At 38.6% G+C, this 27,996-nt stretch overlaps 1 protein-coding gene across 2 annotated transcripts; it reads right to left on the bottom strand.

Moving 5' to 3' along the window:
• Positions 1 to 561: 561 nt before the first annotated feature.
• Positions 562 to 27,924, bottom strand: Nmd3 (NMD3 ribosome export adaptor). 2 transcript variants are annotated; one of them, XM_055596882.1, is made up of 16 exons: positions 27,811 to 27,924; positions 27,508 to 27,561; positions 25,759 to 25,893; positions 23,694 to 23,790; positions 20,176 to 20,256; positions 17,520 to 17,648; positions 17,146 to 17,236; positions 13,863 to 13,941; positions 12,886 to 12,982; positions 9,672 to 9,789; positions 8,268 to 8,413; positions 6,596 to 6,708; positions 5,172 to 5,244; positions 3,585 to 3,691; positions 2,127 to 2,197; positions 562 to 1,811 (listed from the first exon to the last, which is right to left on the bottom strand). In XM_055596882.1, the coding sequence occupies exons 2-16, from the start codon at positions 27,549 to 27,551 to the stop codon at positions 1,681 to 1,683; spliced, it is 1,512 nt and encodes a 503-aa protein (XP_055452857.1). In that variant the 5' UTR covers positions 27,552 to 27,561; positions 27,811 to 27,924; the 3' UTR covers positions 562 to 1,680. The 2 variants fall into 2 exon arrangements, with proteins under 2 accessions (XP_055452857.1, XP_055452855.1); XM_055596880.1 differs by having other exon boundaries at positions 27,817 to 27,924.
• Positions 27,925 to 27,996: the final 72 nt, after the last annotated feature.

Below are 27,996 nucleotides of genomic sequence, written 5' to 3'. Positions count from 1 at the left end.
TCTCCTTCAACTTCTTCCTTGCTCACTAGACTTCTGACTACAAAATAGTAGCTTTCGAGTGTGTATCCATTATATACGACGATAATCAAAGCAACTTACAAAGCTGATTGGAAATCAACTTCTGTGCAGCTGACTAGGATTAGCTTCCCAACCCACTATTAGCCCAGGAATAGCATTCAGAGTACCACAGCACTCACTGAAATGGTAGACTTAACAAAGCTGCTTAACTCTGCAGGCTCTTGAATACCTTTTTTTCAAGACTAAGGTAGAGGGAAACTAAATTCTTCAGTGGGAAAAACACAAGTATTTAAATGTACAACTCCTCTTTAGAAAACTGCATGAGATGCTATCCTAAAATCTTGATAAACGAACCAGTGGTAAACCAAACGAGAACTTGCTATGATCATGCTCTCTCTGAAAAACAGCCATCCCCATCAGTCAATCACCAGGACAGAATATGCCTTTTAGATGAAAATACAGAAATGTAGGACTATAACACGTTTAGACCTTTGTTATTAACTTCAAAAGTGAGGGAGTCGAGTTCTAAAAGACACGGAGCACTTGGTTCCATCTGTATTTAGTGGTAGACACAGACTAAATGAAACGCATTCAGTATGGTAAGTTATATACAGGAACAGGGTCATAAAGCTTCATTTTCAAATTGATTAAACTCAACCCAACACTCTTCTTTCAGAATGCGGAATGCATTATTCTAGGTTTTATAAGATTTTCCTGTTCCATCATGACAATCACATTCTTGATGATAGTGATATGTTATGCTCAACAACAGAAACCCACAAGAAAGTCTTCCTTCCCCACTTGAAACCCAAAATTTATGAACTATATCCTTGATACAAAGGGCAGACATTTTTATAACATAAACAAGCTATCAACCTAAGCTGCTGCCCAAGGCATAATAAAAACAAATTGTTAATTAACTTATATTCCCTACACACACACATATACACATTTTAAATATTTTTCATTCTACTAAAATTAAAATTAAAATAAGCCCCATTAAAAGTTTTTTTGCAGAGCTGATTTGTAGCTCAGTGATAGAACCCCAACTCTGGAAGCACAAGGCCTTGGGTTTAATCTCAGGATAGGAAAAAAAAATGAGTTAAGAACACCAATTCTATGTAGAAATAAAAAGATTAGCTTCCCAACTGTCTGGTGACAAACTGAACCATCATTTCCCTACCCAACGGATATAAAAGTGATTTAAAGCAGACCAAGATACATGAGTTTACATCAAATGATTCATGTGTATTTTTACATGTTCAAAGACAATTAATATAAAACAAATGTAAGAGGTTGGTTTAAACTCCAATATTTGGTTAATATCCACAGAATCCTAACTTTTAGTCATCTGAATCCAGCACTATAGTAGCAATAATACAAAAGTGCCCCTATATTAAAACTCAAACTGGTAACACTGCATACATAAGATGACCTAAATATCAATAACAATTACATTCCATTTCGTCTCTTATTATATATCAAATTATGAAACCTTTTCAATACTTTATGTAAACAATCAAAATAGTAATGTATTCAAGTCTAAAACCAAATTCCTCCTCTGAAAATATAAGGGAATACATGTAGTACTATACATGTATAAAGGCTATTTTGCCGACTTCCTGAGGTGACAGACATGCAAACAGCACATAACATGACTCATCATGACATCATTGATGCACCTTCTTCACCAGTGGCATCTTGGGAAATATGAAGGTCTTCAAGCATCTCAGCCAGGCTAATTCTAGGTGCTCCTTCATCATCTGTGTCACTTTCCACAGGAATGGTTGAATCTAAGGAAACCAGAAGATACAGTTCACATATCCAAACATGGAAATGCACAACAACCCTAACCACCATCAGTATTAACCAACTATGCTGTAGTAGAAGCTCTCAGCTCTTCTCTACAGCAGGCTTTTGGATACTTCCTGAATAAATGAGCGAAGTTAATATGCAAGAGCTAGTAACTTAAGGGATCAGCTCAAGTAACAACTGCATCATATGTATACAGCCAACATTTAATAAATTTTACTGCTCCTTATTTATCTGTTAGGTTAAAGCCTGACTGTAGTCATTTATAAGACAAATAAAAGTCACTTAACACCAACCTCTATAAATGTTGACATTCTTTCTAATTGCCTCATCTTCCTCAAGATCTTCAAGGAAATCTTGATATTGCCTATAAGAAAAAGAAACTTTGAACAGTGTCCCAAATGTTATAAAATCACAAAGGATAAGTATGTATGCTAATTAAGTAGGCAGACAGCTCTCACCTCCATTCTTCCCACCCAACCCAATTCTCATGGACAAGCAAAACACATAGCCAATTAAGACTACAGTTAATTTAGGTGTTCTGTTTTGTGTTTTGATGATCTTTATTTATTTGTTTGTTTATTTATTTATTTATTTGTGTGTGTGTGTGTATGTGTGTGTGTGGTGTCTATGTGAGTATATGGCATATGTGGGAGGGTACCCATGGAAGCCAGAAGAGGGCACTGGATGGTCTGAGGATAGAGGTACAGGTGGCTATGAGCCACCCAATGTGGGTGCTGGGAACTGAACCTGCATCCTCTGGAAGACCAGGAAGCACTCTTAACTACAGGAGCCATATAGAGGACAATATTGAATCAGTTTTCTCCTTTAGTTTTTTATCTTGCTTCTAGGGGCTAGAACTCTTATCTTGGTGTGCACAGCAAGAACCTTTTAGCTATTAATATCACCAGGCTAAGACTACAGCTGAAATAGTCAAGAATGTAGTTTAACATATGTATATATATTTTTAAATTACATTATAAAATGCTGTTGCTTCCCAATAACATAAACTCTTCCATTTTTTTTTTAATCAAAGCTTTTTTGTTTTGTTTTGTTTGTTTTTGGTTTTTTGTTTCTTGTTTTTTTTTACCACCATCAAGAATTAGGGCACAAGCTGGATAGATGTCTCAGCAGTTAAGGGAACTGGCTGTTTTTTCCAGAGGACCCAAGTTCAATACCCAGCACCCACAGGGAGCTCACAAACATCTATAACTCTAGTCCTAGGAGATCTTGGCCTCTATAAACATGTGCAGCAAAACTCATACACATAAAATAAGTTCAGGACGGACGGACACACACACACACACACATACACACACACACACACACAAAGAATTAAGACCACATTTTAAATGATGCAATAAACATTTTTAGAAAACTTTTTCATTTCTCTTTGTTACCTGAAACGTATTATCTAATGTCAATTATTATTTTGGTTTAAACATGAGCAAATCATCTATTTTGATATCCACATTATATTTGAACTTTTTAACTAAATTACTCGTATTGAATTTATATTGTAATCTTAAAGACAATAACCCAGGAAATAATTACTGAGTCTGTTTGTATAATATCATTACATCTTTTTATGGATTCTGTTATGTAGATTTCATTCATATTTTCTAAGAATACAAAGTTAGTTTTGAATGTAAAAATCCGTTGGGTACTATCAATTTTTTTTTTTTTTTTTAATGGAAGACTAATTTCTAAGGATTTCCCTTGAAACAACTTTTAAGGCTTAAGGAAAGTAGGACCTTTCATCATCTGTATCCATGTCTTCTCTGTCTCTTGCAAGCTCTTTCAGTTTCCAGTTTCTACGGCGCTGGCGTTTGGTACGGTCATAGCTCTTCTTAATTAACACCTGTAAGCAGAAATATTTGCAGTTATAAAACACAGAGACACACAGTGGGGGAAAAATTCAGAACTTGGGCATGCCAAGAAGTCAAACTGATGGCAGCAGTGAAACACAAGAGAAAGGTATAGAGATCAAACAACGTCAAGAGGCCTTTTCAAACTTTTACCATGTTCATGAGGATGCATTCGAGCATCACCTATCTAAGAAAATTTCAAATGACTATGTTAAATTTTTAATACCAAAAACCTGCACTGCTTTTCCCTCAAACTTTTATTTTCAGTCATCATTCATACAGCTCATTTTGAAACATTACAGGTAAAAACTCCATTTTCCACAAAAATAAGCACTTAGAAAATTTACCCGAGTTTTATAAAATTTAATAATTATGTAGTGAAAATTTCAGAAAACACAAAACTTTTAGGAAGACTGGTGATCACCTCATGTGACCTTTTAATAGTCATTCTAGAGCTGAAGAGATGGCTCTGTAGTTAAATGAACTCATTGCTCCTCGGTTCCCAGCACTCACATGGCAGCTCAAAACAATTTGTAACTCAAATTCCTGGAGAGCCAACACCTTCTGACCTCCACCTGTATGGTATGCATATGAATATATGGAGGAAAGACAATCATACCATTAAATAAACCTAAAAAAGAATTACTCATTCTGACTCATACCCAGTGTTTTTCCCCCTATTTATCAACTGAAGAACAACCAGATGAAACAGGAACCTATTAGGAACCTATTAATAGAACTTCCATTTTTGCTCACAGCTAAAGAAATTCATGTTTATTCTAAAAACATTAGGGAAGTGGGATTATTATCCCTCATTTCTTCACTGATGTTTATAAACTTTAAATTCACAACATTATAACTCTACAGACTTTTCTCAGATAAAAGTCTTTTCAAACGTTGATACTAGGAAGATTATCCAATTCTAATTTGTATTAATATTGAATAATAGTCTTAATTCTAAATGTCTTGTAAAGTGGAGAAAATATACAAAATAAGCTAATTTGAGTCTGAATAAATTTTATGTCATCATTTCCAAGTACAAACGTATTTTCTCCCTATCAAGAGCATTTTTGAGTTTTGCGTGGCAGTTTAAGAGGTTGGAATAGGGCCTCACCATGGTAGGCAAGCAATTCATCAGTGAATTACAGTCCTGGTCCTATTGTCCATTTTTGTGTTTTTGAGGCAGGGTCTCTTTTCCCAATCTAGTCTTAAATTTATTTAAACTCACTCTCTAACCCACACAGGTCTTGAACTTGTGATCCTCCTGGCTCAGCCTCCTGAATACCTGAGACTGTAGGCCTGTGCCACCAAGTCTGGCAGTAGCGAGTGTTTTGCTAAGAAAATCAAAATTTGATTGGCGGGGTTGCTAAATAAATCATCACTGTGTCAGCTGAATTATATCAACCCTCTAAACACAGGAACAACAACAACAACAACAAAAATAAAACAATAAACAACAACCTAAAGCCTTACCACGTCTGGAATTCTATCTGAGTTCATTTTGTTGACATGCTCATCATTTAAATTACAGTTGGCCAAATCAAATCTGAAATATAAACAAGAAAAGTTTAAGGAGTTTCCTTTGTGTATATTTTACTTTATATATAGCATTACACATACACATCTATCTTCAAGTGCAAGATTCTGTACGCTCCCCCTTTTAAGTTTTGAAGCTGAGAGATGGTGGCGCACACTTTTAATCCCAGCACTCAGGAGGCAGACAGAGGCAGTTGGATTTCTCTGAGTTCGAGGCTAGCCTAGTCTACAGAGCGAATTTCAGGGCAACCAGGTCTACACGAAGAAAACCTGTCCTGAACAGCAAAAGGGCCACAAAAACAAAACAAAACAAAACAAAACAAAAAACAAACTTTTGAAACTTTGGCCAGAGAGATGGCTCAGCAGTTAAGAACACTGACTGCTATTCCAGAGGATTTGGGTTCATTTCTCAGCTCTCACATGACAGCTCACAACCATCTGTAACTCCAGTTCCAGGGGATCCAACATCCTTTCCCAGGCTCCATGGCACCAGGCACATACATGCATGCAGGTAAAACTTAATACACATAAAATTTAAACTTTTTATGCTATGTGAACCTGCTTCTCTACAAATAACAGGGTCACAATGCACCATAAGCTTTTCACTGTCCACTGTGGTTCCTTTTTCCCATAAATTTGTTAGAAAAATAAGACAGACTGACATAGCAGCCTTAACTGCTGCATAATTCAACTGAATGTGTCTGTGTAATTAGTAAAACAAGCAACAATCCTTCATTCTATTGTAAAGAGAACTCAAACTCTGAAAGCCAAACCAATATCTACAGCACACTAATGAGTTCAGATGCAAACTGAGTGTTACTTAGTTTTATGGATTCTGTCTGGAATATAGGGCTGTTGTTGTTTTTAACTTATTTATTATGTGTATGTGTATGCCAGCATGCATCTAGGAATACTGTGTGCACACAAGTGCCTAGAAGTTACAAGTTTCAGATCCCTTAGAACTGGAGTTACTGCTGGTTGTGACCACCTGGTATGAGGGTTGGGAATGGCACCCGGAAGCTCTGCAATAGTACAGACTCTTAGCCTCTGAGGAACCTCTTCAGCCCTGGCTGCTTACAAAAAATGAAGTATCTTCACAGACATAAAAACTATCACCAAAAAGGTTTAAATATTCACCTAACTATTTAAATTCAGTATTTAATTACCAAAATCTTAGAATAAATGTTCCAAGTGGAACAATACATAATTTTAGCTACTAGTAATAAAACAAGCTAAAAGGCTCTTATAAACTCTTAAATCTTTTTTAAATTAACAAATTTAGTATTTTAAATATTTATTGGCTCCTGAAGGAAACTTGCAATGCTATCTGGCAAGTTAAAATACAACAAAATAAAACAAACCCCAACACCAGGTCTCCAGGATTTAAAAGATGTCCCAAGTGAGTCCGACAAAAATACTGTTTATCTGTATTCATTTCAGATGTCTTCTGGATCCAGACTTCCCCAAGGGTGTGCTTGACAGAAAAGAAATAAAAACATTCTTCAGAAACAATTCAAGAATCATTTCCTAGAAAAACTAAATATAATGTTAATTTTTTTCCCCATGCAATATATATTTAGAATTCCAAAATTCTAACAGTCAAAACTAACAAATTACCAAATCATAAAATAACTCCAAAGGAAACCAAACAACAATCCAAAACTTGCATAAACATTAACATTGCCCCTGAAAAATATACATATGCACACATGCAACACATACATACAGCATTTTCACAGAAAATGTCTTAATAGAGACAGGCTAACAGACTAAGCAAAAAAAGCAACTGAAAAGAGAAAAGAACCTTAGAGCAAAAATAACAGTTCAATCAAATGTCTATAAGACCCAAGACTTAAAACAACAACAACAAAAACCAACAACCAAGAGTTCAGAAAAAACCTACAAACTACACCAGCACAGTAATACTGGAAACACACACACAACCCATCAGGCTGGAGAGAGAGCGCAGTGGATAAAGATGGCTGCCAACAGCTCTGATGATCAGAGTTTGATCCTCTGCTGAACCCTTCAGGCTGTCCTCTCACTTGTACAAGTACATGCGCACAAGCACAACTCCCCGCTCTCCAATAAGATGTAAAAATACACATCACCTCTTAAATAGTCTCATAAAAATATCTAAGTTTATCAAAATGTAGATGCCCTTCTAGTTTATAGGAAATACGATAAATCCCGTTAAATGGCAGTAACAGAGATCCAAAAAAGTACCATATTCTACAAAATATCCTTTCAGGTTAAGAATAAACAAACCCCAAGACACTTCTGAGACAAAAAAGGAATCTGAATGTAGACCAAATGTGGTTCTCATAGTGATAAACTATTAACTCAAAAGGATTTCTATGATGTATAAATATGTATGGATGATCTCATATTTAGTACCAAATTGAAAGTCAAGAGATTTATTGACCACTTGATTCTCCTCCACCAAAATAAAAGGAGAAAATTCTTTTTAAAAACAGGGGGAAAAAAGGGCTTTTACCAACACAAAAAGAAAAAAAATTAACTTATCAGACTTTACAACCTTACCACAGTATCTCTATTCTTAAATTTAATTTTATTTTTTGTGAGACAAGAGTTTCGGTATGCAGCTCTGGTACTTGATATGCATACCAGGCTGGCCTCAAACTCAGAGATCCATATATTTCTGCCTGAGTATTGGGATTAAAAGGTTAATCCTAATCCACCATGAATTAATCCACCATGACGACTCCATTTTAAAACAATTTCTTACTTGTGTGAATGTGTTTATGACAGGGGTGTTGGCACATGACACAGCACACATCTGGAGGTCAGAGGGAAATTTTGTAGTGTAGGTTCCAGGAATCCAATTCAGGTCATCAGAATTCACTTTTAACCTGATGAATGATCTCTGGCCCCTCATTAACTCACCTCATGGTGTTTTACTGTATCTGATCTCTATATCGTATAATTACCAACAATTTAAAAAAAAACAATATATTTTAAAAGAACTTAAACAATACCAAAAAATGAGTAAAAATCAGTAGACGTGCTCACCTTTTTTGAAATCACCCCAGCCCCTGCACTTCGTTTCAGATCTCGAACTATGCTGCATTCTATCACAATAAACTCTTCAAGCTGCTTAGGGTGGCACAAACTATTGAAAGGGTGACTCCAGAAAGTGTTTCCATCAATATCCGCAACTAAGAATAGGCAGAACAAAAAAGACAAGGTAACTGACAAATTTCAGTCATCAACTGTGCTAACCAGAAGATGTACACGTCAAGTAGGATGCAACAGGAAAACAGGACTAAAGTCAAGTCACTCTGAGTCATCACTTATTTCCATATAGGAGCTCCAAACCTCCCACAGCACAACGGAAGTATCAGGTGTCAAAAATATTACATCTTACTTAGTTACTATAAGAAGAATGCCACAGACCAAATTCAATCAGTTTGATAGTGACATCATACGCTGGAATTTTATGGTAGAAACTTACTGGCCATCACAGCTGCTTAGGTTGTAAGACATCAAGCCTACTTTAATCTGACAGATAAGAATGCCTTTTCTGAAATCTGCAGATAGTTACTATTACTGTAAATAGACCTTAGCTGATGATATATAATCAATGAATTTCTGAAAATTAGCAAAATAACAAAAAGACAGAGAGAAATACCAAGACTTCTATCATTCTGCACTCTTCCCTTTTTTAAAAAGTGATTTATAGAAAGATATGCTAAAAATGACTCATAATAATGAAAAATGTTAAAATTCTAATTTAAGCTAGGTTTCCCACTCTATCATGGCTCAATGTCCCAAAATTTAAAATAACTGTTTAAAAACTAAGACTTATAGGCATGACATATAGATTAGCAGCAGAGTTCCTGCCTAGCATGCAGGACTCTGAGTCCAATCCTTGTGCACAGGCACACACGCACATTTGGCAAGACTTAGTCACAAAAAAATGTATGAAGCAGAAAATTTTCGTAAAAATTTATGGAATAAAAGTATGAAATACCTAAAAGTTCAGATTTGTTTCTTTAAAATTGAAAGAGAGTAACAAAAACCTTTATAATTCCAGTATTTTTAAAGTACTAAACTTTAACTATTAGTCTTCCAAAACATCGTCCAGAATGACATTTAGGACTGGGGATGCAGCTCATTTAGAAACTGCTTGCCCAGCATCCACAGGCCTTGGGTCCAATTTCCAGTACCATCTAACTCAGTTTTCAGTTTCAGGGCACGCCTCTGTGATCCTAGTACTGGGGAGCTGGAGAGAAGAGGGTCAGGAATTTAAGGTCATCCTTGAATACATACAGGGTTCAAGGTCAGCCTAGGCTATGAGACCCTACGTCAAAACAAAAACAAAAACAACAGATGGTGGGGACTACACACTAAAAACATAAATGCCAAGAGTGATTACTGTTTTACACACAGCACAAAATTTGTTCCAAAGCTTACCTTGTAGAGTGTTCGGGTCTATGAGATGGACGGCACTGGTTACACGAATACAAATACATATCTGGCTCATATTTCCCAGGCTCTGTGCCAGTTTTGGTGACAAACACACAACATTATCCTAGACAAAAAGAAATAACATCTAAAGCAAGGTAAATTCTAAACTAGCAACCTCTGATAAACATGCATTAATAAAGCTGATGAAACTGCTCTTGCCCAACCAAAACTATCTATCTGTCTTTCTGAATATATGCATGGGCTGGTCTAGAATTACCAGGCCTCATGATTCTGCCTATAGGAATGCCTGGCTCTACAACATTATGTTTCATTCTTGGGCCAATAAAGGACCTGCAGATAAAAAAGTCCTACCTTAGAGAAACCCAAAACACTCTGCACATTCATTTAACTGAATTGAAATGTTTTTAAGAATCTTTTTTATAATCAGCCTTCCACATCCATGTGTTCTTTAAATTCATTTCAATTTAACTGTGACATGAATACTTGCTTGTCATTCTGTATGTTAATATATACATTCTAATAAAAATATAACATTAAGAATAGAGTAACTTTCTAAATCCTGTGACTGACTTCTTTTGATCTTCATAAAACCAAATTTCAATGGAAAATAAGTTTCTCTAAAATACTTAAATGTTTTAAAATGTAATCAAAGACTTAATGACTGAAAAAGTCACATCTACATGGATAATGGAAGATACTATATAATCCAACATGTTACTTGTCTGTTTCTTAACTGTATCAAAAGATACAAAAGGCTGGGAGTGGTGGCCTACACCTCTAATCCCACACTTAGGAGCAAAGGCAGAGAATCTCTGAGTTCCAGTCCATCTAGGAAAGAAAATTATCTGGGTGACACCTAAAGCTGTATCTGTGCATGTTCACAGACTTTTCCATTGAGGTGGACACTAACATTCACAACTACCTCACCTTTTTGATTTTAAACTCAGAAGCTCCCAAAGACAAACAAAAATGTAATCAGCTTTCCACATCCATGTGTTCCATACCCACTAGTTCACCAACAAATATTTCCTTAAGCACTGTACCTGTACTGAACACATTGAGACTTTTCCTTGTTTTCATTCCCTAGAAATACAGCTTGACTAATAACCATTTACAAAGCATACACACTGTATCAGGTTTAAGTAACATATACTAAACAATTTTAAGAGCGATTTGTACAACCCTGGAGTTTGGTATCTACAGGAAATCTTAATTACCTACAGTTACCACAAGACAATTATATCTTCTTTTGTTGTATTTAATACACAAAACCTAATATGCTGTCATACCTAAGTTTACACTACCCAGGCTTTTATTGTTTTAATGAAGACTGGCAAAAAGTGGTGGTCAAGGTAACTACACTTTTGGCAAGAAGACAATTTGTTTTCATATTGTCATCCATGGCTACAATGTCAACAGTAGAGTGAACAGCTGTACTACAGATAGACTGAAAGCACAAAATATTTGCTAACAAAAAATACTGTTAAGGAAGCCTGCCAACCCTATTTTAAGCCATTATTTTCTTCTTTGTACTGTACTCTGATGTTATTCAGCATTAACAACTTCAAAAGCTGGACACAGACCTAGGTACAAAGAGTAGCTTCATCATTTGTGGTGACACAACTCTGGACAAGTTATCTATCTCTCTAAACTTTCTAAGCTTCAATCTCTTCTTTAAAATTATGCATTTCGCCTCTACTAATCTAATGAAAAATACTGAAGTACCAAGGTATCAGCTTAATGTAAATATTCAGCCACCATAAATAATGAGTGATAATTTTTAGTGATTGAATAGAAACATAAGTTTCAGTGTGGTAAAGAGCTCTAGTAAAACCTTTTCTTTCTTTTTTGACAGTCTTCAGGTTTGGCTGAAACTTTTCTTTGTAGCTGATCCTCCTCCCTCCATCTCCCCAGCGCTGGAATTGCAGGTGTTTGCCAACACACCTCATTTTATATGGTCACAAAGATTGAACCCAGGGCTTCATGAACTTAGGCAAACACTCTACCAACTAAACTACATCCCCAACCCAGTATAACCATTATTACTATTAACTAAAATTCTTTGTTTGAGGTAGGGTCTCACTATCTAGCCCTGGCTGTCCTAGAGATCTGCCTGCCTCTGCCTCTCAAGTGCTGGGATTAAAGCTATGCACCACCACATCCAGCTACTGGTTGGATTTTATTGATTTGTTTTTGAAAAAATGTTTTATCTTAGTATAATTAAATGAAATGATAATGTATATTTCAAATGTTTTACTCAAATTATGTTTATAAGTAAAAATGAGTCTATGATCTCATTTCCATTAATACTGTAGTCAAAATCCTGTTGGCCAGGCCAGAAAACAAGCATTAAGCTGAGTACAGATTCTCAGGTTAAAAAACAAAAAAAACAAAGCAAAACAAAACAAAATTCAATCCCATAAAGTGGGGGAAGTAGAGACAGGCAGACTCCAAGAGCTCATTAACCAGCTGATCAGCCTAATCAGTTGGTTTCGGGTACACTGAGAAACTCTCAAAAAATAAAGTGGACAGGCACAATGGAGACACTAATAAAAGACTTCTGGCTTCCCCATGCACACACCTACACATACATGCAGTCACAGGTACATATATATAACTCTTAAGCACATGTAATCCAAAGAGGCTCACTCCCTTTTTTGGGGGGAGGGGGAGGGGATTTCAAGACAGGGATTCTCGTTGGAGCCCCGGCTGTCCTGCACTCACTTTGTAGACCAGGCTGGCCTCAAACTTACAGAGATCAGCCTGCCTGCAACTCCCAAGTGCTGGGATTAAAGGAAAATGCCACTATATCTGGCTAAATATCATGCGTGTGTACGTGGGTGCGTGTGTATACAGATGAATGTTCATCAGAGGACAACTTTATGGAGCAGATTCTCTCTTCCTTTTCCATGGGTTCCTGGGATCCAACTCACGCGGTCAGGCTGGCACGGCAAGCACTTTATAAACACTAAGCTATCTCACCAACCCAATCTTTTCATCATAACAAGCAAATGAAGGGCATTCCAATTCATAGTTATAAACACATATTTTAAATCTTTTTAACGAAGTTGAACATGTAAGAAATCATTGAAGGAAGTTATTATTAATTTTTGGCCAGCCAATAGGAAACCAAAATCAATTATAACCAATTAGTTACTTGTTCTCTTATAGACAAAGATGAATTATATGAAAAAGGTACCTTGCATATTGGAACAATTTCCACAGAAAAAGTACTCTTATAATTGTATGTGTTACTATGGATATCCTGGGAGATCAACCTCTGTGATGCTTTGTACCTATTAAGAAAAAAACAATCAACAGAAAGGGACAGGTCCTTACTTGTATAAACTTAGTAACATCAATTTTTATCTAATCAAAGTCCAGTATCTTCAAACTGCTTCCCGATGGTGTGGTTAGCATTAACTGTCAACTCTCTGTAACCTAGAATCACCTGAGTAGGACTGTCTGCAGTCCAGAGAAAGATGGGGCTGGTCTATGATGTGGGAACACCCAGCCCCACAGTGGCATGTTCTCTAGGCAGAGGGTCCTCAACTGCTGGAGAAATCTAGCTGGGCACAAACAAGCAAGCAGGTGGGTGGGTGTGCCCGCATTCATTTCTCTCTGCTTAGAGGTGATGTGACTCTCTGATTTATCGACGGCAATGGACTATAGCAACCGTAAGCCTAATAAACGCTTTATCCCCTTAAGCTGCTTTCTGTCAGGGTGTTTTACCCACTTATATTTCAAACCTTCTTCAGAATGACCATACTCTAGGCCACACTAATGTAACTCCTGAGTTTTGTTCATGCTAATCTCACCTTTCAACATGAACTCCACTTATGAAAATGTCTCTCATCTTGAAGTCCTAGCTCTTCTACCCAGCTCTGTAGCTCAGTGCTACAGTGCTTATGACTATGGAGTTAGATTAGCTATCAAAAGATTCTTCAGCACACTTTGGCTAATATAAAATGAACAACTCAATGTTTCATGATTATTTAACTATGTATACTGAAAATTTTAACAAAGTTAGCTAAGCCTGAAGAACGGATGTGACGGATATAATATCTATCATATATGTATTATATATTTTACACACACACACACACACACACACACACACACACTCTCTCCCTATTCCCAAACTCTTGGACTTACACATTTAGGTTCACAACTTACCTACAGGGAACTGTACCCTGAAGAAACTCTACCATCTTCTGAGCATGTTGTTTTGAAGAATAATAGAAATCCAGACCATCTAAAAAAATAATAAAAATGGTCCTGTAAAACAAGGTTTTCCTCTAACATGACTACATTACAAATTAAATCCATAAGCAAAACATACTATTAAAGAAAATACTATAGGCAAAACAGTTTAAACTACCTGCCTGTTGACTGCCTGCTGAGCTCCCCAAGAGCTGCGGGTACCGTGTGTTCCTGGTCTCCAGCTTTGTGAGCTCATGCCAGGGTCAGCCGTGGTGATGCAGTGGGACCCCTCTCTGGGGTGAGTACATGTGTGTTGCATGATGCCTCCCCAGAAAAATTCTGTCACCCAACAGCTGGTCTAAATCAAAGTTTAAAAGCAGGGGCTGGAGAGATGTCTCTCAGTTAAAAGGCTATTGCAGAGGACCTAGGTTCAGTCCTTAGCACGAACAACCCTCTGTAACTCCAATTCCAAGGAGGGTGTCTAATGTCTTCTGGCCCCTGTGAACTCTGTACATACGTGGTACATTTACATACATGAAGTCAAGACATTCATGCATATAGAAAATTAATTTTTAAAAGTCAGAGGCAATAAGAGACTTATTGTAGAATATGCCTCCTATCATTAGTCCTTAGTGAAATGGAAATTAAACCACAGTAAGAAACCATTACTGACTTCCTTCTACAATGTATATAAACAAGGATGGTAAGCAACAAGTAGAGCATCTGGAACCTTTCAACACTTCTGTCAAAAATGTAAAGACCACTGTCACTTGAAAACATTCCATGGCAGTTTCTCAAACATAAACATCCACAGAATTTTTCCATAAGAAATTTCCCATTCCCCATAGTCTCCATGTTTTTTATGTTCTTTTAGAGGGTAGGGAGTGGAAGGCTGGTTAAGTTTTTGTTTTTCAAGAGCATGAAGTTAGAGGGCAGTATCTGGGAGGAGTTGAAAGAGGAAAAAATATGAATAAAATATATTGCATGATTTTTTTCAATTTAAAAAGCACAAGGGAAAAGGAAAAGAAAATGAAACTTTAACAAATATTATACTTAGAGCTGGAAGGTAACCAACATCCTAAAAGCATATACAAAATTATTCAAAATAGATCCCTGAGTGAAGGATACCTCACAGACGACTTGCGTTAGAAACAGATGATTAATATACATAAGAAAACTGTTGGCCCTCATTACTAATCAAGAAGTACAAATTAAAACAATGTGGCATTCTCTTGTCCAAAATTTAGAATGACCAATACTGTTCCTAACTGGCAAGTGCTTGAACAAACAAAAGCTTACTGGTGCTGGGAAAGTACACCAGGACTATAGTAAGACATCAAAATTTATATTCAGATTCTCTTGCCCAGTAATTCCAATACCTTAAATCAATTCCCAAAAAAAGCACTACATATTCAAAAGGGCAAACATTAGGATAACTATTCAGTGCTATTTTTGGCGGCAAAAAATAAAGTAACTGTAAGTCCACTAATAAAGACAGCAAATTTATATATCCAGTGACTAAAGACTACCAGACAGCAATTAAAAATAACTAAATGGAACTACATGCATTGTTGCTCAAAGTCTTCCAAATGTGTTAAAGGCAAATAAAAGTCACAGAGCACAAATAAGAGCAACTACTTACAACGTGCAGAGGATATTTTCTTTTAAGGAACTACATTGTCTCTAGAGATGACAGGTGCATAAAAGTAAAGTAGGGCAGGGGTCTTTTATATAGGCTTTGAGAGTTTAGATTTTTAAATACATACTTTGTTTCTGCATGTGTTTCACACGCATGCAAGATGCCTACAGGGCAAAGGAAACATTAGATTCCCTGGAGCTGGAATTTGAACCACTGAAAATGGGTGCTTGGAACCAAAAGCCAGCCCTCTCAAAGATCAACTAGCACTCTGACCTGCTGAATCATCTCTCCAGCTCCAATTGTTATTTCTGTTTAAGTTACAAGTACACAAGCCAAGAGGAACACTTGAGTCGAAAACTAGTAAATTAGTAAAGAACACAATACTTCTAGCTGGAAGAAGTGCTGTTACACTTGCAGCATTTGGGGTCTCACAGAACATTTTAAAATATATCCAGGTTTTGGCCAACAATGCAGTCACTGGGAGTAATTTTTACTATGGCCCTAAGCTGGAGTATGAACATGACCCTTGTCTCATGCCTCTTTTTCAGGGCGCTGAGGGAGGTGCACAAACAAAGCACCTCACACCTCGTTTACTAAGAACGATGGACCGGCTCTGCTCCTTCAGCATGAGCTAACACAGCTGGCCCACAACTTTCTTGTTTGTTTGCTTCATTTCTGTTTCAATGTTTTTGTTTTTCCCCAGTAGCAGAAATAACTCATTATCAATGTTCCATCCATGGGAAAAATTTAATGCAAGATAAACTTCTAATACAAAACAATAACACCTAAGGCATAAATTACTAAGCCAATATAGTTTAAATTTCCAGAGATATTAGTCACTCATTATATGGAACATGTTCTCTTTATCATTTAATTAGTTTAATATTCATAATAAATAAACTAAAACTACATCAAATGAGACAGCAAACTGAGACAGAACTTATAGACTACTACGAAATTTTTCAAGTTTTAAAACTCTATTCAGACATTTCATTATTTACTCTTTTTTACTGTTACGCTGAATTTTAGTCATTACAAACACCTCTGAGTATATAAGACATGCACAAGCAGTATAGAACTTAAAGAACTTCCAATCAGAGCAATTTTCCCCATGTGAAACAAGTTTTTGATGAATTCCATGTTCTAGCATTTATGCCGCATTAATGGAGCCACTGCTTATTCTTCACACAGCAAAATAAGCAACCCAGAGGGCAAAATTAATATTAATACACGATTACATTCCAGCACAAAGAATGGCATCTACCATAAACTACATGCTTAATAAATGAACTGGGATGGAAGAACATCACTGGGGGTGGGGGTGGGCACAGACAGTTCTAGAATGTGCCATCCAGCGTAGAACTAATCACCTGAGTATAGTATCAGCGAACACAGGAAACTTCAAAATTCAACTCCTGAATTATGGCAGACACATGTGGACAGCCACTACCACTGGACGCTGCAGACAGAAAATTAAGCTGCTTTCTTTTACACATGCACATGTGTGCACGTGAATGTTTTAAAGAATTTTTAGAAGCGCTTCAACTGCTGAGAAAGACTATTTGGAATTGAAAGAAATTGTTGGTATTGTCTCAATCCTTTTAAGCTTGAACTCACCATGGATCTCCTTGATGCGCAGAGTATTCTGATGCATCCCGTATTTCAGAATCAACTGCTCCAGATAGTAGAATGTTTTCTTGTGCAGAGTCTGAACATCCAAGCAGGACAGAATACATTTTTACAGGCCAAAAAACATTTATGAATGCAATACACATATATCATCTACAGATACAACACACTGAGTTTTTCAAACAAAACATCCTTTAAAAATTACCTAAAACATACACTAGTGATACATCCCCAAACTTGAATGTTTCAGGAACCTAGACTCTGGTTATGTATAAGGGACTTAGAAAGAGAACAGAGAAGTTTTTATCATCTATTTATGATGAACAATGATGCAGGATTCACTCATTGTCTGTTTTCAGTACCTTCTGCCTGACTTGAATCACAGCCTTCCAGAAATCCTTAGCTTCTACTCTATGGCAATCCCCACACATCTGGGACTGAACGACATAATCCACCACAAACACTTGCTGAAGGATAGCACCATTCATCACCTAGAAAAGAAAGCAATTGCATTACTTCACTTACAGTTCTGTTCAACAGTGAATATTTTCTGTAATTAAAAAAAGAAAAAATTAATAAATCCTGAGTGAGGTAACCCAGATCCAGAAAAACACATAGTATATACTCACTTATAAGCAGATATTAGCCATATAATACAGGATAACCCTACTAAAATCCATAGACCTAAAGAAGCTAAACAAGAAGGACCCTAGGGAAGATGCTTAATTCTCATTCAGAAGACAAAAGGCTAGATACAGAGCGGTGGAAGAGAAGGACAGGACAGGAGCTTAACACAGCGGTCTTCTGAAAGGCTCCACCCAACAGGGGATCGAAGTAGATGCTGAGACTCACAGCCAAACTCTGGGCAAAGCACAGGGAGTCTTATAAGAGTGGGTGATAGAAGGACCCAGAAGGGATAGAAGTTCTACAAAGAGACCAACAAAGCCAAAAAAATCTGGGCCCAGGGGGGCCTGCAGGGACTGATGTACCAACAGATGCAGCCCATAGGCAGCTCAGTCTCCATGGGGGTTCCCTAGTAAGGAGAGCAGGGGCTATCTCTGACATGAACCCAGTGGCTGGCTCTTTGTTCACCAACCCCTGCTGTTGCAGCCTTGCCAGGCTACAAGAAAGAGGATCCAGGCACTCCTGATCTGAGAGGCTAAGGTCAGATGGTAGGGGAGGAGGGCTCCCCTTTTCTGTGGTCTAGGGGATGGGGACGAGGAAAGAGGGAGGGAGATGGGACCAGGAGAAGAGGGAAGGGCATACAATCTGGATATAAAATGAATAAATTATGATAAATAAGTTTTTTAAAAATTATAAGTAATTACAATGTTTTCTATAAATGCATTGAGAACACCAGGAAGTCAAGGTTAAAATTATAAAGCTAAGTTCTGATAAAGCTAATTTTGGGGGAGGAGATGGCACAAGGATTAAATATGCACCCTCATGCATGCTGACCAAGTACTCCATCACTGAGCTATGATCTCTCCCAGTGCTTACTCTGTCTTAAGAAAGGCACACATGCTGTATTCCAAAGATTAGGTTACCTTTTTAAATTTACCTCTAAAAAGTGGTTGTGAACAAATTCTTTTAAAAATCTGGAGGCAGGGATGTGTTTTGTAATTGGTGTAGTGCTTGTCTATCGTATTTAAAGCCTGAAGTTTGATTCCTATGCTGGCACACACCTATTATGGCAGCACTTGGGAAGCAGAAGCTGGATGATCAAAAATTCAAGGTATTCTTGGCTGTCTACCGAGTTTGAGAATTCAATCTAAAAACAACTTTTTAAGTGGCACACATGCACAAGATGTGTGTGTGCATGTGCGCCTATGTATGTGGGACACAAAGAATTCAGGTTGTGAAGAACATTCTAAAGGCAAATTTCCAAGACCTGGAAAAATGGATGGCTCAGTAGCTAAGAGCACTGGCTGCCTTTCCAGAGGACCTGGATTCAATTCACAGCACCCACAAGACAGCACACAACTGTCTGTAACTCCAATTCCAGGGTATCTGACACCCTCATACCAATGCTCATAAAATAAAACTAAATAAACTACTTTTTTAAATGGAAAATTCCCCAGAAACAATCAAAACTTGCCTGGGAAGCTTTTTAAATAGACAGTCTAAGAATATATATAAGCTTGAAGAGTGTTGCCTGGCATACTTGAGGCCTTGGGCTTGATCTCCAGTAGTTCAAGAAAATAATAAATACATATATCCAGAAATCCTGATTCAGGAACTGTGAAATATGATAATTAACCACGTTTGAGAATCACAGTCTTTGCTAATGTTTTAACATCAGACTTTAAAAATTAATTTATTTCTGCTTTTTTAAGTTTTCGTTTTTAATTTTATGTGTGTGGATGAGTACATGAGTGCAGGTGACCATGGAGGCAAGAAATGGGTGCTGGATCCGTTAGAACTAGAATTACAAATGGTTGAAGGGTGCCCGATATGGGTACTAATAATTGAACTCTGGTCCTCTGGAAGAGCAAGAAGTCTTCTCAACAGCTGAGCCATCAATCTTTCCAGCCCTGTTGTTTGTTTTATTTTGAGGGGGTGTCAGAAGTTATTACGTAGCCCAGGAAGACCTTGAACTCATAACCCTAGGACTATAGGCAGTGACAACATGTAAAAGTAAGCTCGTAAGAGTGAGTGAGAGCTGGGCATGGTTGTGCACACCACCTCTAAGGCCAACACCCAGAGGCAGAGGCAGGAGGATCTCTATGAGATCCAGGCCAGCCTGGTCCATTAGTAAGCTCTGGGCCACAGAGGGCTACCTAGGGAGAACCCATCTTAAAAACAAAAACAAAACCTCTGAAGAGAACCCACAATTTCTGAGTAATGGTAATTACTAGTGACCTAATCATGTCCGATGATCAAAAGATAACAAAAGACTAAGATCTAGATTGTACTCTTCCTTTTCGGCCTTTTAGTCCGTAAAACAATTTAACACTACTAGTTCCTCATTCTCACTACTTGCACTTTAGCCACGCTTAGAAAGAATGAACAGCTTACCTCTTTCTGAATTGTCAATTTAACTTTAAGCCTCTTCGAATGGGGCTCAGTCCAAACAAAGCCTGCATCAACAAGCCGAACCTTTAATAAAATATTAGAAAAATAAAAGTAAGTACCCACCCCACCTAATGGTGGAAAGATGAATGAATCCCTCATAAATAAACAGATTCACATCAGAGATGCTTCCCCGGGCAGCCGATGGGAATAAATGCAGAGACCCACAGACAATTATTATGCAGAGAGAGAGCTCAAATTGGAGATCTCCATCAGGTCCCTTCCCTTGGAGTTCAGGAAACCCCAAGGAAGAAGGGAATGAAGGATTGTAGGAGCCAGAGATATGGAGGACACAAGGAAACACAGCACACACAGCCAACTACACAGACTCACAAGGGCTCAGAGACTGAGGCAGCAATCACGGAGCCTGCATGAGTCTCTCCTAGGCCCTCTGCTTCCATGTTATGGCTGTTAGCTTGCTGTTTTTGTGGGACTCCTCTAACAGTGGAGTAGGGATGTTATCTGACTCTTTCACCTGCTCTTGGGACCCTCTCAGTCCTATTAGGTTACCTTGTCCAGCCTTGATATGAGCGTTTGGGCCTAGTCTTAACTGTATCTTGTGCTATGTTTGGCTGATAGCCAAAAAAGAAAAGAGCAGGGAAGCTTGTTCTTTTCTGAAAGGAAATGGAAGAGGAATGAATCTGGGAAAGAGGCGAGGTGGTGAGGAACTAGGAGTGGAGAGAGGAAAAACTTCTGTCAGGATGTATTTTATGAGAAAAGAATAAATTTTAAAAAGAACAGACTCATAAGATCTTTGAAGAAATATGTGATTAACTCATTACATACCATCACTACAAAGAAGAAAAAAAAAACATTTATCACTAAACCTATGTTAACAATTGCAGCAAATGAAAGGGTAACCCAATGACTGTACTAGTAAATTGAGCAAGACTTCCAAGTAGTTTTCTAAGAGAAAAAATTATTTGAAGAAAAAAATAGTACTGTTCTTCAAACACAAATTACTTTTTCTTAAGAAAATGAACTGGTGACTTTATTACTCAAAAGAAACCACATTTTAAAAACAAACAAAACTCCTAAAGTTAATATCTTTCTATATTGGTCTGTGGCTTCATTTTTTTAATTTATTTTTTCCTTTTAAGAATGGACATTTACTCATGTTCATAGCAGCTCTATTCGTAATAGCCAGAATCTGGAAACAACCTAGATGTCCCTCAATGGAGAAATGTATACAGAAAGTGTGGTGCATTTCCAAAATGGAATATTACTCAGCAATTAAAAACAAAGAAATTATGAAATTTGCAGGCAAATGGATGGAACAAGAAAAGATCATCCTGAGTGAGGTGACACAGAAGCAGAAAGACACAAATGATATATACTCACTTATAAGTGGATATTAGCCATATCATGTAAGATAAACATACAAATATCTATAATCCTAAGAAAGTTAAACAACAAGGAGGACACTAGGGACAGGAACTCCACAAGGAGAACAACAGAGCCAAAATACGTAGGCCTGGGGGACCCGCAGAGACCAATACTCCCAACTAAGGACCATGCATGGAGAGGACCTAGACCCCCCGTTCAAAGGAAGTCCATTGGCTGCTCAGTTCCCAAGTGGGTTCCTTAGTAAGGGGTGCAGGGGCTGTCTCTAGTGAACTCAGTGGCTGGCTCTCTGATCACCTCCCTCTGGGTGGGGGGGTGCAGCCTTGCCAGGCCACAGAGGAAGATGATGCAGCCAGCCTTGATGAGACCTGATAGGCTAGGGTCAGACAGTAGGGGAGGAGGTCCTCCCCTATCAGCCCTATCAGGGGACTATGGAAAGGGCATAAGAGGGAGAAGAAGGAGTGTGGGTAGGACTGGGAGGAGATGAGGGAGGGGGCTGCAGCGGGGATACAAAGTGAATAAATTGTAATAAATAAATATATAAATAAAATTAAATTTGAAAAATAAAGAAAAAAAAATGGACATTTAGCCAGGTGGTGGTGACATATGCCTTTGATCCCAGCATTCTTATAGCAGAGGCGAGTGGATCTGTGTGGGTTCGAGGTCAGCCAGAGCCGACTACCTAATTGTAATACTCACTGCTAGATCAGGAGCTAAAAACAACTTGCTATTCTTAACGAACTGAATATAATGTATTAAGGCTAAAAGGAAAGCTTTGAAGCAGAGACTGAGAGAACAGGAACGAAGGCTTTGTAATAATCTGAGCAGAACCTGAGCTAAGATGAACCGGAAATAAGAGAAGCGAGGGGTACTTGGAAGGTAAGTCACAGGATCTAATACCTATGTAACAGAGAGAGAAAGAGAACATCGAATCGGGCACAATACCCAAGCATCCAGCTTAGGCAGCTAGGTAATACAATTTTTTGACACAACTGTTTATGTCAGATTTAATGGAGAAAGATCTACTCACGGCATCTATGACACACATAAGTAGACAGTATGATACTGGTCTAGAGGACGGAGAAACCTGATAACGAACAGACTAAAACTTGTGAGCAAGCAGATTTTAACTGTCTGGTGAGATTAAGACTAGCCAACGCAGACGCAGTGCTCAGGAGTAAACTAACCCGATATGGATGACTAAGCGAGCTACCAATCCCAGCAGTCAACAGACAAGTCACGTGACAGAGTGATAAGAGATTCCTAACCACCCTCACTCCTATGCCCCCAACTTTATTGTGCCCTTTGTCCTTTACCATAATTCCACATACCTGTCTCCCTCTCATCTCCTACAATCCAATTTCCACATGGTTCTTCAGCCTCTTCTGTCCCTAACAGTCTTTCAAATCCTAAAGTCCTTTTACTATGCTCTCTACTCACATCCAAACCTTTAAAACCAATGGAGCATTTCTTGTACTTTCTTTTTATCTTTATTGTGCTGCTTCCCTCCAGACAAAAAATAAAAAAAAATTAAAAAAAAAAAAAAAAAGCCAAGAGCAAAATGAATCAAGAACTTGAAAGATTCCAGAAATAGAACAATAATATTGCTAGGGATGGAGAGATAGCTCAGCGGTTAAGAGCACTTGCTGTTCTAGGAAACTGAATTCAATTCCCAGCACCTACAAATCAGATCACAACCATCTGTGACTCCAATTCCAGGGAAACCAACACTCTCTCTGACTTCAAAAGGCACTGCACACACGTAATATACAGACATGCACATAGAGAACCATATACATAAAATAAATCTCAACAATTTTCTCTAATAAAAGAAAAATATTACAGCTGGACAAAGGTAAATATAAAAATTAAGTGTGTGCATGCATGTCTTAAAATATCTGTAATGGGACTGGCAAAATGGCTCAGTGGTAGAGCACCTGACAAATATGGGCAAAGACCTTCAGTTCAATCTCCAGCCCCCCCCAAACAAAACAGAAAGAACAGAAAATAGGAAAAAAACAAACAACATCCACCAAAACAAAGCAAAACCCACCCCAAAAAATTTTCTGAAAATGAGTATTTTATTGGTGAAATACAACGATTTTAATTATCTGACCTACCTTACTCAGAGGTGCTTTAATTTTTTTCAAACACAGAGCAAGAAGTTCCCTGGATTCTAAAGCACACTGTACCCATGATGCTGGTGGCTGAAAATATCTGAAAGAAAATAACATACTAAAACCTGCCAGTTCTCAGGAAAAAAAACCCAGCAATTTCCATTGGTATGCAAAAAATGATAGTGATTACTAAGCAGGAGTAATACCCAAAGCTACTCTGGGCCCTTAACCTGAAGAGATTAGAAGTCTATGAGACCTGTGTCTTCAGTTCAAAACTGAAATTCTGAGAAAGCCAATGTGAGATATCTGTGATATATCCTGTCATTTCCGTTTGTGCAAAGTCAGTTAGGAGCGCACTGAGGATGGGCTCAGAGGGTAAAGGCGCTCGCTGCCAGGCCTGACAGCCGGAGCTCACATGGTGAGAGAAGAGATGCAGCTCCTACAAGCTGTCCTCTGACCACCACATGCCTGGTCTGAAGTGCACATACACAAAAAATAAATACATAGATGTTAAAATAAATTTAAAAACAACCTCTAGTGAGGAGAGCTGGAGAGATGGCTCAGCAGTCAGGAGGACTCCAGCTGGGTTCCCAGGACTCACTGTTGGGCAGCTCACAGATGCCTGTAACTAGCTCTAAGGCAAGGCAACGCCCCTGGACTTCAGGGACACAGCGATGATGTGCACATGGCCACATATACATAATTAAACAAAAAAGATTGTTTTAAAATTCCAGTAAAGGGCAATATGCCCAAAATTTCCTCGAAGCTATCCTGACAAACAGGTAAGAATGATCTCAAATGGCACTTAAAACTGTTTATTTTGTACCTCTAAAACGTGTGAGAAATGTTTTTCTCACACAAAGAAAGAAAAAATAGTACACACAGCATTGTGTATCAGCAGCAATTCCGTCATCAAGTTCTGTTTCAACTTTTAAGCTAAAAACACAACTTTTCAAAATAAGCCTCATTAAGACAAGCATGGTGGTGCATGCCTATAATCCCAACACGTTTTGGGAAGCAAAGACAGGCAATCTCTGTTTGAGGCCAGCCTGGTCTACAGAGCAAGTTCCAGGATAGCCTGGTCTACAGAGAAACCCTGTCTTGAAAAACAAAAATTAACTAATTAAACCTCATTAAAGTAAAATATAAATCCTTTCTGTATACTAAGAATTTTTTAACCCAGTCTTCGAAGTACTACTATGCACTAGGTAGGTATCAATAAAGTTTGTTAAATACTCTCAAATGAGCTATGTAAATGCTTTCTTGCCATGGTTACTAAATGGTTAAACACTTTGATCTCCATGTTTCAAGGTTCAATAAGAACCATCTGTGTATACATACTTTCAAAGGATGTTTCAAATATTACTAATCATCTAGTAAAATCCCTTCATTCTCAGGAGAAAATCGAGCCTCAGAGACTACTTCTAAGCATGACAGAAAACTAGCTGATAAGCAATCAGAGAAAAACTAAGAGTCCTGATTCTTTGTCTAGAACTTTCAAAAGCCTACTGTGTGCTTAATATTTATAAAAGCCTCATGTTTACTGGACTCATGCACTGTAAATCCCCTAAAATAATACAATAAATTTACAGACTTGTCTATGTGCACACAGAGATATTATTCTAGGGAGATACACTGTGAATTCCTAGGGAGGTCCACACACAACCTCCACATACACAAAGCAACTGCTAAACATATTTGGAAAATTACAGGCATGTAATTTTTATATTCACTGGCAAGTTTTATATCTCTCAACAGACCATGAGATGTTAAGTAGCCTGTGTCAACAACTAAAAGAATAAAGTCAACTCTCAGAAAGCATCTTCTACTGTCAAATTCAGTATACATACTTTTACTTTTATACAAGTACCTTTGCTATACCAAATTAGTAGGACAATAGAAAGCACACTATAAAATTACAAATTACTAAATTCTTGGTAACATCAATTAAGTACAAATCAAATCTCAATTGCACATGCTTCATTCTGTGTACCTCAGTGTAATCTCGCACACCGCAGTGGCTCTCTGAATACCACCTTAAGTAAGCTCAATAAGTAAGATACTGTACCTTTGACATTGCTTGCAGAAAGAAATGGAGACCTGCTTTGGAATACCTTGGCTGATGTCAACTTTACTTCGCAAACAGGCCACACAAATATTGGCAGGATTTGGACTAATTGGGACGCCACACTCACAGCATAAGCTTAAGAAAAGAAAGCATAAAATTTTCCCAATTAGATTTATAAAATTACTAATAAAAAAAAGACAACAACAGAACACCTACCAAACCAAAGCCTTCAAGATTCTACTATTCTATTTAGGGGAAGTGGAGGGGGTGCATTTGGTGGGTAAAAAAACGCTTACAGCTCTTGCAGTGGACCCCGGGTCGATTTCCAGCACCCAAGAGGCAGCTCACAACCATCTGTAACTCCAGTTCCAAGAGATTCTATCCCTCTTCTGATCTCCATGGCCTCCTGCATGCACGTGGCACACACACATACATTCAGGCACACACATAAAATAATTATATGTATATTTAAAAAAAAAACAAAAAAAAACGACAAGCTGAGTGTGGTGGGAAATCCTTTTAATCTTAACAATCAGGAAGCAGTTTACAAAGATCTGTGAGTCCCAGGCCAGCCAGGGCTTCAAAATGAGACACTGTCGGGGCGGGGTGGGGGGGGGGGGGGGGGGGGGGGCAGAAAAAGGCACTCTTAAAAGACAGAGTAAAGAATCCTGAAACACTGGAGCAAAAAAACAAGGATACAATTCTGAAAATGTTTAAACAAAGCACTGTGCCACAGAACCTCAAACAACGATATAAATGTTCTAGTCCTTCATTATCTCTTCTTTAAATTGGAAAACTAAGAAAAAAATTAACAGTGCAAATAGTATAGCATCAGTGGCAAAAACTGAAGGGCATTCCGTGTCAACAATATGTAAGAGGGCCAAGTGTGACGATGAGGCAGACAGATCTCTGAGTCCCAGGATAGGTGGGCTTAAAAGATGGTCAGACTGTCTGAAAAGCAAAATAAACAACCAAAACAAACACAAAATGATCTAAATACTAACCTGTTTTAAGACACATCTGGCTAGCCTAGTTGACAGCCTCTTTGTTCTGAGCATTATCTATACAACATTAGGAGCAGTTCAATTACTGGGACCCACGGTAAAGGAAAATGTGTGTAGAACAAGAAAACAGAAAGGAGACTCCTAGGGAAGGAAGGGGGAGGAGGAACTGGCAAGCACAGTGATAGGGTAAATATGAGCACTATACAATGTTAGATATACGATAACGGAACCCAGCATTTTTTAATGTTAAAAACTAACTTCAAAAAGAAAACTAGACTAACATACAGGAGAGAAAGAGCATCTACGCCTACTAAGGCTCTAAACTCTGGAGTTCTGAACTGGGTTTGACAGATCTCGGGACTTGGGAAGCTAAGGGCGGAGGACAAGGTAATAATCTTCCAGCGGTAGTCAAGAGCTGCATGTGGGTACTGCACCGTGTGGCTGGTCTGACAGAGGAGCTGAGTTATCAACTTACACATCCACGTGGGGCTAACGACCACACGCCGCGGTGCCTCTCTAGAAGGACGTCTAGAACAAACCCTTCTCAAAGCATATGTTTTCTAGATCGAACTTAAAATGAGTTAGACTTCCTACGGGATTAAGACCTATTTTCTTTCCCCACAGAGAAAAAGACTTCTTTCTCCTCCTACCACAAACAATAATAATAATAATTAATCTCAGTAAGTTTCACAGGCTCCTTTTACGATCTGGAAACCTTAGGATCGCAAGAGGGCTCGCGACTCACATGTGTCCCGGGCTGCGATCAACGGAATCTGTCATATACTCCATGGCTCTGGACCTATGAAGGGGAGGGAGGGAGCGGTGAGACTGAAATCACGCCGTGTCTCCCGAGCAGCTCAGGCCCCGGGGGCTTCGGGGGCCGCCCGCGAGCCGCCGCCCCGCGCCGTCCGCCCGGACCCCGCGTGCCGCCGGCCCTGGCCCCGCCCCGCGCCCCAGCGCCCACGCCGTCCGCTCGCGGCCGGGGTGCAGCGCCCCCTCCTCCGGCCTCCGCGGGCTCCAGGAGCCGGATCTCGATCCCGGAACCCACCAGCACCTGCGGGACGGGCCGAAACGCAAGAACAGCCGGCCAAACTCCGGGCCGGGACTGCCCTGCAGTTGCTTCAGCCGTCCAACGCCACTGGGAAGATCTCGCGATAGGAGGACCGGAAATCCCGCGTGCGGGAGGACACCGGTGAAAAGGGCGAGTGGGCGGGCCAAAGAGCACAGGTCCAGC

This window comes from Psammomys obesus, unplaced genomic scaffold (assembly GCF_907164565.1).
Source record: "Psammomys obesus unplaced genomic scaffold, mPsaObe1.curated_primary_1811, whole genome shotgun sequence".
Lineage (NCBI taxonomy): Eukaryota > Metazoa > Chordata > Mammalia > Rodentia > Muridae > Psammomys > Psammomys obesus.
The sequence above is the reverse complement of the archived record's forward strand: the minus strand, read 5'-3'. Positions and strand labels throughout refer to the sequence as shown.